The sequence below is a fragment of the Benincasa hispida genome, chromosome 2 (assembly GCF_027475165.1).
Source record: "Benincasa hispida cultivar pf3 chromosome 2, pf3_genome.v1.1, whole genome shotgun sequence".
Classification (NCBI taxonomy): domain Eukaryota; kingdom Viridiplantae; phylum Streptophyta; class Magnoliopsida; order Cucurbitales; family Cucurbitaceae; genus Benincasa; species Benincasa hispida.
The window spans coordinates 66,770,025-66,783,033 of record NC_143479.1 but is presented as its reverse complement, the minus strand read 5'-3'; the positions used below and the strand labels follow the sequence as shown (position 1 = coordinate 66,783,033).

Here is a 13,009-nt window from a genome sequence, read left to right as displayed (position 1 = left end):
CACAGTTCCACCGATTCCACCGAGGCTATATAGAGAGATCTTTAATGTTTAATGTTTTAATGGATACGTGCTTGCTTTTAATTAATTTTTGACTTGTTAATTTTATTTGTTATGAGAGATCTTTCTTCTCTTTGAATTTCAAAGAAAATTAAGAAGCCCTAGAAATTCATTTTTGGGATTTTGGGGGAAATTATTACACAAAAGTTTTGAATTTTTTTTTTTTTTTAATCTAATCAAGTGATGGTTTGGATTCGCCTTCTAAGTGAAAAAATGAAGTGATATACAATTTCATTTCACTCGCTTTTTAATTTTTTTATATATATTCATTTCAATATTTTTGTTTAGAAAGATTTAGGGTTTGTTTTGAGATCTCTTATTTCCATTTGAGTTTCACTAAAAAATGAAAGCCCTATAAACTCATTTTAGAGATTTGAGCAAATCATTTGACACAAAAATTTTGAAAATTAATTCTTTGCTCATTTTTTTTAACATAATCAAGGCATGTTTAGATTGACTTTGTATGAAGTAATATGCAATTTCTTCTGACTCTCTTCTTCATTTTCATATCCATTTCAATATATCTTTTTCTTTTTCTTTTTTTTTTTTTTTTTTGGTAGAAAAATCTTGGGTTTGTTTTGAGATCTCTTCTTTCCCTTTGAATTTCACTAGAAATTGAGAAAGCCCTAGAACTTAATTTTTGAGTTTTGGGAAAACTTAGACAGAATTTTTCTTTTTTTAATTAATTCTTTACTATTTCCTAATCTAATTAAGGGCATGTTTGGATTTGCTTGAAAACAATTTTTTTTTTTTCACTTGTACAGTCAATCCTAACAAACCTAGGATAATTAAACTAGGGTTAATGTCTAACTTGGCCTTGAGTAATTGGGTTTTTTTTTAATTTTAATCTTTAATGAATATTTGATTTCAATATCTTAGGCTCTTTTTAAAAAATAGAGGCTAAGCCAGAACACAAACACACAAAGGAGGCTAGCCAGAAATGTCTATAAAAGGGATTTGTTGAGGGTAAACATTGGTATTAAAGTGTGGAGAAAAAAAAAAGATCAGTTTGAAATGGATGAGAAAAAGGGAGAGAGTTGGGAAAAACTGTATTTTACTTCAGAAAATGGTGAATGTTCAAGTTTTCCTATAACCTCTGGTGCAGAAAAGCTTCATGAATTTTCAAGAACTGGGACCCTTCCTCAGGTCAACTTTTTCCAGTATTCATATTCTTTTATATATTTTTTTAATATTCTTTTTCTTAATTTCTTATTGAATTTCTTTGGGAAATCTGTTAAATTTCTTTTGTAAATAAGAACCCTAAAGATATTAACAAAAATTTACAGTACTACTAAAGTAAATTATACTTCAACAAATTCTTGTGTGCATGAATAGCTTTAAATGTTTTGATGGATATGTGCTTGCTTTTAATTAATTTCTGACTTCTTAAGTTTTTTTTTTTATTATTTTTTTTGAGAGAGATCTTTGCTCTCTTTGAGTTTCAAAGAAAATTGAAAAACCCTAGAAATTCATTTTTGGGATTTTGGGGTAAATTATTACACACAAAAAATTTTCACTTTTTTGAACCTGAGAAAAGTGAAAAGTGAAGTGATATACACTTTCGTCTCACTCTCTTCTTAATTTTTTTATATTCATTTTTTTTTTTTTTTTTTTTTTTTTGGGTAGAAAGATTTTGGGTTTGTTTTGAGATCTCTTCCTTCCCTTTGAATTTCACTCGAAATTGAAAGCCCTAGAACTTAATTTTTGAGATTTGGGAAAATAAGACAGAATTTTTTTTAATAAATTAATTCTTTACTATTTCCTAACCTAATTAAGGGATGTTTGGATTTTTTAAGAACACCTTTTTCGTATACTATTTTTTAACCTAATTAAGTATATGTTTGGATTTCCTTGAAAACACTTTTTTTTTACTTGTAAAGTCATTTGTAACAAACCTATAATAATTAAACTATGGTTAACTTCAATATGATTAATTTGGCCTTAAGTAATTGGGCTTTTTTTTTTCTTTTAAGTTTTAATGGATATTTGATTTCAACATCTTAGGCTTTTCTTAAAAAATTATTTCTATCTGTAGAAGAAAAAGGAAAAAAAAAAAGAAAGAACTAACCCTAGAGTGATAAAAGAAAGGCCATCAGAAAAAGAACTATCAAATCTCACACAGACTATTGGAAGTGGCAATTTGAGAGTGAATGTATTCTTTTTTCTTATGAAAAGACCCTATAGTGTAAAATTTTAGTCACTTCCCATGAAAATTGAAAACCCTAAAAATTAATTTTTGAGATTGGGGCAAATTATTAGAGAGAAAGTTTGTAAAAATTAATTCTTCACTCATTTTTAACCTAATTAAGGAGGGCCGGTTAAGATGAAGCACCTAGAAAGTCAATCCAAACATACTTGAAGATAATTAAACTAGGGTCAATTTCAAGATCTTTAACTCAGCCTTAACTAATTGGGGTTTATTAAGGTTGCATTTCTATATTTCAGGCTTTTCTTTTGATTTAAACAAAAAACTATCAAATTTCACGCAGAAAAACTATTGTTATGTTGGAGTTAGGAAGACTACGTGAGAAAGAGAGGAGGATGAAGTTGTCCGATAAATATGTCGGTGGGCCAAACATCCCTTAAAAAATTTGAGAGGATAATTTGTTTTGTTTTTCATGCGTAGGGTGAAAAGACCATTAATGTAGCCTTCAAACTTCCAGCGATTCGTCTCACTCCTCTTCTCGAAGCATTGGAATTAAGAAAGGATACAGAAATTTCAATGAAACCTCCATTTACAAACATCCATAGTATTCTTAGCGGGCGTTCATTAATCCCTCTCCCTCCCACAAATGAAGAACAACAACAAGAATACAATACTCAATCAAGTGAAAGAACAGTCACTTCTGGACCAAGCAGCTCTTCCTTTTCTGACCTTCCCCGTCCTAGTCTCTTTAATGCTGCTCCTGCCCTTTTCCTTCGTATTGGTTCCTGGCAGGTATGAACTAAACACATGTTTGGGAGTGATTTAACAAAGCTTAAAATCACTCTTGATTTTAATAATTCAAAATCGATTTTACTTGTATGAAAATCTTATTTAAAAGTGTAAAATCAAACCATAAACCGATTTTGCATATCTTTATTCACTCAAAATCAGTTTAGAATTTGATTTTAATTTATACTATTAGGTTTCGAGGTATGATGAGGGTGCTAAAGATGTATGAACCTAGTTAAGATATCCGGGTGTACCTCTTGATTGCTCTTTATATCCTCTAGTATCTTGTTCAGAGAAAAGATTGTTTCATAGTGATTTTGAATTTGACAAAAATAATTTTAACTATTTCAAAATCGCTCCCAAACATGTACTAAATAAACAAATAAAAAATTTGTGTTGTATTATTTTCATTTCTCATTTTTCTTCAAGTTGGTTTGATTTTGCAGGCAGTAGCCAAAAATGAAGGTGATTTGATCTTAAGATTTGATTATAGAAACAAGAAGATATCTTGGGAGATTGTGAAGGAAGGGCCTTCCAGGCACAAGATTGAAGTTGATTGGTCTAATATCATAGGAATTCAAGCTGCCATTGAAGATCATAGGCAAGGAATCTTCCAAGTTGAGGTATTGAAATTTAGTTATTGCTTTTTTAAATGGTTGAGAGTTTAGCTGCCATCATACCATACCAGTTGTAATGCACCAACTCCCATTAGAATTTCACAGTTAAACGTGTTTAGACGTGAATATTACTATGTTTGGTGATCACTTAAAAAATTTTCGTGTTGCACCCTTTTTTTTTAAAAAAAAAATATTGAAAGAGTTTTGATGTTTGGAGATAACCCTTTACAAAATGGGAATTTTGTGCTTAATTATGTAGATAATTACACTTTGATGTTTTATCTTTCATGTATGAACTTGATTTTTAGATTTTTTTTTTTTTTTTTTTTTTGAACAACTTGATTTTTAGAATATATGATCAGTTTATTCTTCTTTTGAGGCATATCTTCTTTTCCATACCATTTATTTTTTATTAGTTATTTAAAAAAAAATGTTGAAAGTTTGATGCTTTAAACCCTTTTAAGAAATTTAGATCATATCACTTTCTTTTAGGTTTCTTTTTCATGTACAAATGAGTTGTTCTTTTAATGCATAGAAAAACTTTGTGGCCATTAACTCATGTACAAATATATGTTCATATTCAATATAAATTGTTGTAATTTCCCCCCTTTTGAAGCTGCAAAAACCACCAAGATTTTACAAGGAGATTGAATCCAAATCAGTGAAGCATTTCCAATGGGTTGAAGAATCAGATTTTACTGGAGGTAAAGCTTCTATGAACAGGTAATCATCTCTAAATAGACTCTTGTTATGCACATAATTATTACCTTTAAATATCATATGCCAAATTTTAATTAATATTCATTCAATTGCTAGCTATGTGATGGAATAGAAATTAATTACCAAGTTGGAAATTTTGAAACTTAAAAATAGAAGTGAAATTTTTTTTTCAAATTGAGGTTGGTGGAATCCGGAGATGTATTAGGATATCTCAACTAATTACATCAATTTTCATTTTTGAATCTAGCTTGCATCAGATAGAAGTGAAATTTGATGTACTAAATAACCCAAATGAAAAGTTTTCTTTTGTTTTTCTCGGTTTAAGAACATGTGGGATTGGATTTTCGTACTTCTGATCTCTTGATCCAATTAAGTTCATGTTGGTTAACGTGTTTGTATGCTAATTTGAATTTTTATAATTTTTTTTTTTCAGGAGACACTTTTCAGTGCTTCCACCAGGAGTAATTGGTGTTCATTATAAGAGACTAAAGAAGAACAAGAATATGTTAGAAGTAAGCCAAAAATCATTTCCAACAACAAATTCCCCTTGCTTCCACCAGAATTAGACTCTTATGCTTTTCTCTCTCTCTTTTCATTTTCATTGCTCCCTTTACTTTTCAGAGAGTTTGAGGATGTAAAAGCTGATGTGTGTGCACTCGTGTGTTTTCATTTTAGTGTGTTGTTGAGTAGTGACAATTTTATTCAAGCATTTTTAAACACAGGACAATAAATCACAACTTTTCAAATGAGTTATATATTAAATTTGGTCTCTATAATTTGACGAAAATAAGAATTTAATCTCTATAATTTTAAAAGTTAGAATTTGGTTCTTATATGGATTGATAGAACCTCATGAATAGTTTATATGGTTCGATAAAATCTTTATAAATAATCTCTACAATTGAGACTCAACTTTAACTTTCTTCAAACTATAAAGACCAAATTTCCCATTTCACTATAGGAGAAAATTGAACAGTAATATATATACTCCATCCATGGATGATTTCTTTTATGTATATGAATGACTTCATTCCCAACTTTTATAGTAATTTTATGTCTAATGAGATTCAAGTGCATCAAGATAGGTCGCGAGGGACCTAGGATATAATTTTGAAAATTTATGTTTGGCTTAGAGAAATGATGATTAACCCCATATTTCGCATCGATGACTTGTCTCCATATGGCATCTTCCTCATGGATGTATCTCAAAGTCCATTTAGCGAGAAGAGCACACGATTTTTATCAACCACCCCTTGAATATCAAGGCCTCCAAAAGTGATTAACCATGTGTTAGTGTTGAGCCCCCTTTCCAAAGGAAATTCCTGAATCGATTCTAAAGTTTAGTTCATCCTTTATTGGGATTTTGAAAAAGAGTAGTTAGTAGGTCGGAGATTAGAAAGAGTAGCCTGTAGGAGAGTAAGACGTTCGCCTTAAGAGATGTGTTGGCTCCATGACTGAAGCCTTCTTTCTATTTTCTCAAAGATAGGATTCCAAAAAAATGATCTCTTTTGGCTTGTCAAAATTTAAAGAGGCAAACTAAGATAAGTGCATGACAAAATGACCCATTTTGCAGCCAAATTTTCTTACTATTGATTCAATCAACAACCATACAAACACCAGTCTTCTTTAGAATAATGCAAGGACTCCTATCGGAAAAAAATCTGGAAAAGAACTCTTAACGTCTCTGAAGAGCACCTCAAGAATTGCGTTCTTCCTTTTTTTTTCCTTTTTTTTTTCACACTCATAAAATGATGAAAGTAACTAAATTAGTTAAGTCTTGCACTTTTGCCTCCACAAAAATCTCTTCCTTGGTATTTTATTTAAAACAAGGATTTGTGCCTTCAAACTCCTTCCTTTAGAACTATAATGAAATTTAAATAAGCATAAGCTGATAAAATTATATTTGCCATTTTGGTGGTTAGCTGTTTCCCCATTACATGGTTATAAGAACCACCAAGATTTTACAAAAGAAACTGATCCGAACATTAAATAATATGACATAATGTGAAATGATAAGATTACTTCTGAACAGAATTATTATCAATCGTACCTTTCACATATATACATTTTTTCAAATCAACTTCAATTTCTCAAACTTTTTTTCATACATAATTGTCAACTTCAGCCTCGCATCGAGGTTCAATAAGATCATGGATCAATGAATTCAGTAACCAAAAAACGGAGCCAAGGAATGAACAAATCAAACTCTTATGAGAAAAGAAGGCTGAGTTTGAACAATCATAGATACTTTAATGGCTATGGTTATTACAACAGAGTAACAAAACCCATGGCAGCTTTTACTGTCAAAGAAAGGTCACATGTTTTCGCTAACTTGAGTTCAGATGATGAAACGGATCATTTCGATGTGATAGCCATAGACCCTCCAGCTTTAAATGGTTAATCTTGAATCATCTTCCATCAAAAAGATGCAAATGCAAATACAATTTATTCTCTTTTGTGGATCTCTTGGATCTCATCTGCTTCACAAACAATATAAGAGTTATTCATTATTGGGTGGTGTGATGAACTGGTTGAATGAATGGATTCAGAGGACTTTCAAATCTGTTGAGAAAAAAAAATAGAGCAAAAGCAGCTTGTTTTCCACTTATGGTGGAACCAGAAATTTTGAAGAGTGGGCAAATTTTAATTTAAAGAGAACTAGAGTCACCTACGCCACTTTGTTCTTCCCCCTGTTTGTACTTAAATACATTATGCTCTAAATATCTAGTTTGGCAAAATTGATCGGTCACTAAATTACCATAGATCGTAGTACAACTTTACGGTTCATCTCCATCTTTGTCCAGGGATGTCGACAAATAGTTCAAAATAAAGCTGTCGAGGAGATCACCCTCAAGAACCGAATCAGGATCTGAAACCTCGTAATTGGTACGAAGATCTTTTACCATTTGATAAGGCTGCAAAAATCAAGCAATTGGTAGTGTTACTAGTTAGTGATGACTGAATCACAAACAACACACAAGAGGTGAATTGGAAGTACACCATGTTTTAAAACAACTCACATGGAGCACATAACTACGGATTTGGTTTCCCCAAGTTATATCAGATAGACTCTGTGTGTGCTGTGCATTTAACTGAGCTTGTCGTGCCATCTCAAGCTGATTCAATCGAGACTGAAGTACCGCCATTGCTGAGGCCTTGTTATGATGTTGTGATCTGGGTTATTTCCCATTTCAATAAGCAATGGTCCAACAGCGGTTTTATTCATCATATGAACCATTTTAAACTTCCTTACCTTTCATTTTGACAAGTGGCTGTAATCCCCGTAGGTATATGGACTATCCTCACGGCACTATCGGTGGTGTTAACACTCTGACCACCAGCTCCTCCAGACCGGAAACGCTCAATTCGAAGATCCGATTCATTAATTTGAACATGAGATGAAGCATCACCAGTTATTGGAATGACAGCTACAGCAGCAAACGAAGTATGTCGCCGCTTGTTACTATCAAAAGGGGAGATGCGAACCAATCTGTGTACACCCACTTCCGCTTTAGCATATCCAAAAGCGTATTCACCATCTAATTTTATTGTTGCTCGCTGGAATAACAGAATAATGTCAGAACTGGCACTTTATCACTCGAGCCAGAGCTTGAATAGAGTAGATATGGCGTACAATAGGGTTAAAAGACATACAAATTTTCAACTGTTAAAAAAATTATATTAGCTAGCAGTAACATGCGCATGTAGATTTGAGCTCATATTAACTTTTGTGAGATATCACAATGAAGAAATAGACAATTGAAGTTAGCAGAGATTTCACCTTGATTCCTGCAATCTCACCCGGCATTTCTTCCATAACAGTAACCTTGAAACCACGTCTTTGAGCCCACATTTTGTACATCTGCATGACCATCGCTGCCCAGTCCATGCTCTCAGTTCCGCCAGCTCCAGCTTGAACCTGTTTGATCAACAAATATTCAAAAGTTGCTGGCTGTATCTCTATATTATTCACTGTTAACATTTCTCAAACCTTGAATTCGGCAACAAAGTAGCACTACATACGAGAAAATTCACACAAGAAACAAAGATTAGCAGCACAAAATTAAGCACACCTCAATATAACAAGAGCAAGAATCGTTCTCCCCAGATAACAAAGCTTCAAGCTCTTTTTCTTTTGAATTTCTTCTCATCGTAAGTAGAGCATTTATTGACTCCTGCAAAAGGCCATGCATAATACAGGATTATAACACAAGAAAAAGATCTATCTACTCCCTAGAAAATTTGTTCTAATTTCTAAAGAAAATTAGCATTTATCTCATTGAGATGAGATGACAGCCTCAGACTTGCACAAGGTAATTGTTGATGGGAAAGAGTTATACAAAGAAATAAAAACAACAATGATTAGAAGACTATTGAAGGTTACACTTTAAGGCTAAGCTCTAATTTTTGGCTTCTAGGCATATGCCTTATTTGAACCATAGGACGCTTATGCCTTTATAAATACACATTGTGGCTTACACCTCGTGTAACGATTTCTAGATTAGTATCATTTCCAGGGCACTCTTATTTACTCTGTTCTTGATTATGGAATGACATGAACAAGATAATTCACCTCGCATACTGAGAGGAAGGGATGTACAAAACTGAACACATTTACAAACAACAAAAACAAAAAAGAAAGAATACATGCCTAGAAGATGAATTTAGAGCCCACCAATTCCAACTCTGTATCATTTTCTTCTCTGGCAAGCTTTATCATATCGATATGCTCAAGCAATTCTCTCTCAAATGCCTTTATCTCTTTTATCTTACTCATAATAGAACCGTGCTCCCGACTTATCTTCCCTGCATGTGCAGGATCATCCCAAAGATCAGCCTTATTCAACTCCACCGATAAGAACTCCAATCTCATCATCAGTTTCTTCCACTGCCATCGCCAAACAAATACTCACAGCCAATACAAGAACGATAATCGAAACTTCAAGGGTTTTGATAACACAACTGATTTACATCAAACTAAAAGTTGAATAAAAAAGCTGTAAAGGAGAAATTAATTGAAAAATTATGATATGGGAAACCATGTTTAAAACCTGTAAACGCTTCTTGATCAAATGAATGGACTGAGCAATTGCAGCAGCGTGGCTCCTCCAATCGCTCTCGCTCTCGTCCAAAATCGTCCATCGATTTCCAAGGATTCCTTCGACTGTAAGCCCATCAGACGTTGAGGGCTCAACCGCAACCAGTGTAGAAAACAATCGCAAAGTGCTAAAGGGGAACCCAGAAATCCTGTTAAAATCAGATAACCCACGATTCCAAAGGACACAACTTTGAGCCGTAGCTGATGAACATTGAAGTTCTGGGATAAACCGGCGTCTGGAGATCAATGCGTTTGTGAAGATGCTGAAGATTCGATTGCATACTCGTTTTTTGAAGGTGAAAATGGACATTTTCGATTTCAACTGAATGAGAAATTTAAACGAAGCAAATGCTGTTGTTCATGGGTTTAGGGTTTTGGTAATGTCCGATCGAAGCCGGCTTCAATTGATTTTCTTTATATAATTGGATTGATAGAAATACATGTAAAACATTTGAAAACACCAGCGGGTATGTAGCTTAGATGTTAAAGCGCTTGCATGACATGCGAAAGGTACGGGGATCGATACCCTGTATCTCCATTTATTCTTATTTTATTTTAATATAATCTTCTTTATCATTTTATGATAAGAGACTTAAATCATTCTAAATTTTAATATTTTATTTTAATTTAATTTATCCTTTTATCACCATTTTTTGATAGAAGACTTAAATCATTACCGATTTTAAATTAAAGGAATTAAATCATATTTTTATTTTACTTTAATTTGATCATTAAATGTTTTATAATTTTATCACCATTTTACGGGGTTAATATTGTGTTTAAAGACTATAAACTCTTATAATGATTTTAATATTTGTTTTATTTTATGTTATGTATTTAATTATAGGGACAATTACAAATATAGCAATCAGTATCAATTAGCAAATATAACACAATGCAAATGAATTGGTAGACATAGCAAAATTTAGATTCAATTCGCAGAGTCTATCGATGATATATCATATAGTTGGAAGGAGTCTATCAAGCTAGAGTTTATCGCTGATAGATTTTGTTATATTTGCAATATCTTTAAAATGGTTGTTATCACTTAATTATTATCTCTAAAAATGTTACTCATTGAAATTACTCTTAACTTTTATATTATGTATAATAGAGTTTATTTCAACTAAAAACAAGAAATAGTTATAAATCAAACACATTTCTGCTTTTCTTTTTAAGAAAATATGAAATAGAAATAGTTATCAAACATGTTTCCATTTTTAGTTCTACAACAAAATTAAGAACGAAAAATGGAAAATGAAAATGTCATCAGATGGACGTTTAAATATGTTATTAAACACTAATTTGATAACCATTGTTTAAGCATTTTTTTTTAACAAATGAACTATTTGTGAAGTACTTCTAATTCATTCAATGTTTAAAATGAACACAACCGAAAAAAAAAAAAAAAAATTTAATATTCAAAGTTGTTGGCCTAATTAAACTCTCAAACAAAAACTACTGCCTCGCTTTTCTACCCTCACATCACTAAAATCTCTACAATTTTCTTCACCATTTTCCACCTAACTTCCAACTGCCATTCCCATCATCTCATTCATATTCACATAAATATGGCATCACCTTTCTTCTTAATTTTCTCAGTCCAATGGCTTCCTCAATTAGCTTCCTCTCCCTCGTTCTCGCTCTCGCTGTCTCGCTCCCCTGCCCCTTAGGTCGTCTCCATGCCGTTCGGAACTCAATCCCGATACGGTTCCCCCTTTTTCGTTTTATTCGAGTTTGATATTGGTTTTTTATTCAAAGAAGATGGTTAAGTAATTATATGATCTATTTGTGTTGTGTTTTGTATTGTGACAGTTTGTAGTGAGGAGATTCAAGGACAAATGGTGGTTGAAGCCTTCAAATGTTTTGACAATAAGTTTGTGTGTTTTTCTTATCTCTCTTTTATTTTATTTTTTTAATTTTCACATTGATTTTTTTTTTTTTTAATGATTTTTACAAGCTTCTATGTTTTATAGATATACAATGGGTGTGAAAGTGCTTATAGATTGAACCCAAGTGGGAGTTTCAATGTCCCTCCTGAGGCTACTAACCTATTTTGCAATGGACCATGTTTGGTCGAAACACAACTTGTGCTCAACTGCCTTGACGATATTTTTCAAAACTTCTTCTTCTTCAACAAAGCCACGACGCAAAGCTTTCGAAATGCCCTCCATGTCGGCTGCAGCTTCTCGAGCCAGAGAGGTAGGCCTCTGCCCACTGCTAGCTAGCTTGTGTTGGTTTTCACTTTATTTGGTATATGCATTTTCATGCTTTAAACACATTAAGAAAGCATCTCATTAATTGAGGAAAAAAAAATCAAACTAAGTTTTAACCCTATGAACTAATTACATATGAAAAAAAAAAGTTACTTCGGGCGACCAATCCTAAAAATAACTTAACTAATTAAGATTTTTATTCTCCGCAAAAATGTTAAAAGTTCAAATCACCTACCATCCATATAGTAGTATACCTAAAAAGGAAAAAGGAGAATTGACATGAATATTTAATTGAGAAAATAAATCTACTAATAATTTAAATAGGTATAGAGTTGAAAAATCAACTAACACTACAACAAAATTAAGATTTCATGACATTTAAAAAATTGTCATAATTAAAATTCGTGACTGTATTTTCAATCAATGACATTTTTGAAAAAAATGTCATAATTGACTTTTAATGACAATAAATAATTGTTCCACGATAAACAATTACGGACAATTATAAAACCGTCACAATTGACTTATTATTATAGTGTTATGGATATTAATGACAGTTTAAAAAAATAATTATAGACAAGTAAAATTATGTATGACAGACCACAATTAATATATGATATACAAATACAAAGATATGGAAGTTGCATTATCTCATGACTAGAGTTGTACTAGGAAACTAGAGTGCAACTAAAGTGTATTATTAATTATAATTCATTTTCTTTTATATATATAATATATACACACACTTTAGAATGGAATTTTTTTTTTTAACATCCATCTTAATTATTTTCCATTGTTGTTTAATGCTTCAGGGAACTTCAATCAAGGATTGTTCATGCAAGGTGAAATTAGTAAAGCTCACATCCTCCAAAAATGGTTCATCTATTGTATTATTTTTCTTGTTGGGTGTTGTATTTTTATCTTATAAACATCAACCAAACATTTCTGGTTCTCTTAGCTTCAAGAAAATTTACTATATTTCATTTCAATATAAGAAATAATAAACAATATCTTGATGCCAAAAGACATAGAAAGAACACAGATAAACTAAAGTAAGACTAAAAAACTATAATTCAAAAATAATCGAGAACAAAAAACCTAATTACATATATAGTAACAACAAAAAATGAAGAAAATAACCATTTATAATCTATAATCTATTAAAAATTGAAGCACCGTCCAACACTGTTGTTTGGCATATATTTTTCGATCATTGTCATAGTTGAATTTGCTTCGGCCTTTGGAGCCTTAACAGTCACAAATGAATCAGAAAATTGTAATCTTTGAGATTTTCGATGTACTCCTTTCTCTTTGAAAATTTAGACTTCACTCTTTCTTCTTTCTTCAAAGGCAAAGAATGGCAGCC

At 31.8% G+C, this 13,009-nt stretch overlaps 3 protein-coding genes across 7 annotated transcripts; 2 read left to right on the top strand and 1 right to left on the bottom strand.

The window, feature by feature from the left end:
• The first annotated feature begins 946 nt into the window (after nt 1-946).
• LOC150038100 (uncharacterized) lies at nt 947-5,068 on the top strand. Its single transcript, XM_090311230.1, has 5 exons — nt 947-1,203; nt 2,684-2,995; nt 3,439-3,615; nt 4,226-4,332; nt 4,763-5,068. The coding sequence occupies exons 1-5, from the start codon at nt 1,072-1,074 to the stop codon at nt 4,893-4,895; spliced, it is 861 nt and encodes a 286-aa protein (XP_090167356.1). The 5' UTR covers nt 947-1,071; the 3' UTR covers nt 4,896-5,068.
• A 1,453-nt stretch (nt 5,069-6,521) lies between these two features.
• On the bottom strand, nt 6,522-9,974 carry LOC120070589 (Peptide chain release factor 2). Of its 5 annotated transcripts, none has more exons than XM_039022397.2 (8): nt 9,381-9,974; nt 9,005-9,217; nt 8,403-8,504; nt 8,111-8,248; nt 7,583-7,887; nt 7,350-7,503; nt 7,088-7,244; nt 6,522-6,809 (listed from the first exon to the last, which is right to left on the bottom strand). In XM_039022397.2, the coding sequence occupies exons 1-7, from the start codon at nt 9,735-9,737 to the stop codon at nt 7,107-7,109; spliced, it is 1,407 nt and encodes a 468-aa protein (XP_038878325.1). In that variant the 5' UTR covers nt 9,738-9,974; the 3' UTR covers nt 6,522-6,809; nt 7,088-7,106. The 5 variants fall into 5 exon arrangements, with proteins under 5 accessions (XP_038878325.1, XP_038878323.1, XP_038878322.1 ...); XM_039022395.2 differs by having other exon boundaries at nt 6,522-6,806; XM_039022394.2 differs by having other exon boundaries at nt 6,522-7,244.
• A 1,050-nt stretch (nt 9,975-11,024) lies between these two features.
• On the top strand, nt 11,025-12,667 carry LOC120070674 (uncharacterized). Its single transcript, XM_090311167.1, has 4 exons — nt 11,025-11,100; nt 11,243-11,307; nt 11,404-11,629; nt 12,456-12,667. Exons 1-4 carry the CDS (start codon nt 11,034-11,036, stop codon nt 12,569-12,571), a joined length of 474 nt encoding a protein of 157 aa, XP_090167293.1. The 5' UTR covers nt 11,025-11,033; the 3' UTR covers nt 12,572-12,667.
• Nucleotides 12,668-13,009: the final 342 nt, after the last annotated feature.

Coding starts and splice junctions, on each gene's coding strand:
- LOC150038100 (XM_090311230.1), top strand. CDS start 1,072: ATGGATGAGAAAAAGGGAGAGAGTTGGGAAAAACTGTATTTTACTTCA. Junction 2,996..3,438: donor TTCGTATTGGTTCCTGGCAG/GTATGAACTAAA, acceptor TTGATTTTGCAG/GCAGTAGCCAAAAATGAAGG. Junction 4,333..4,762: donor GGTAAAGCTTCTATGAACAG/GTAATCATCTCT, acceptor TTTTTTTTTCAG/GAGACACTTTTCAGTGCTTC.
- LOC120070589 (XM_039022394.2), bottom strand. CDS start 9,737: ATGTCCATTTTCACCTTCAAAAAACGAGTATGCAATCGAATCTTCAGC. Junction 8,249..8,402: donor CTTGCTCTTGTTATATTGAG/GTGTGCTTAATT, acceptor TTGATCAAACAG/GTTCAAGCTGGAGCTGGCGG. Junction 7,245..7,349: donor TCCGTAGTTATGTGCTCCAT/GTGAGTTGTTTT, acceptor TGATTTTTGCAG/CCTTATCAAATGGTAAAAGA.
- LOC120070674 (XM_090311167.1), top strand. CDS start 11,034: ATGGCTTCCTCAATTAGCTTCCTCTCCCTCGTTCTCGCTCTCGCTGTC. Junction 11,101..11,242: donor CTCGCTCCCCTGCCCCTTAG/GTCGTCTCCATG, acceptor GTATTGTGACAG/TTTGTAGTGAGGAGATTCAA. Junction 11,308..11,403: donor AATGTTTTGACAATAAGTTT/GTGTGTTTTTCT, acceptor TATGTTTTATAG/ATATACAATGGGTGTGAAAG.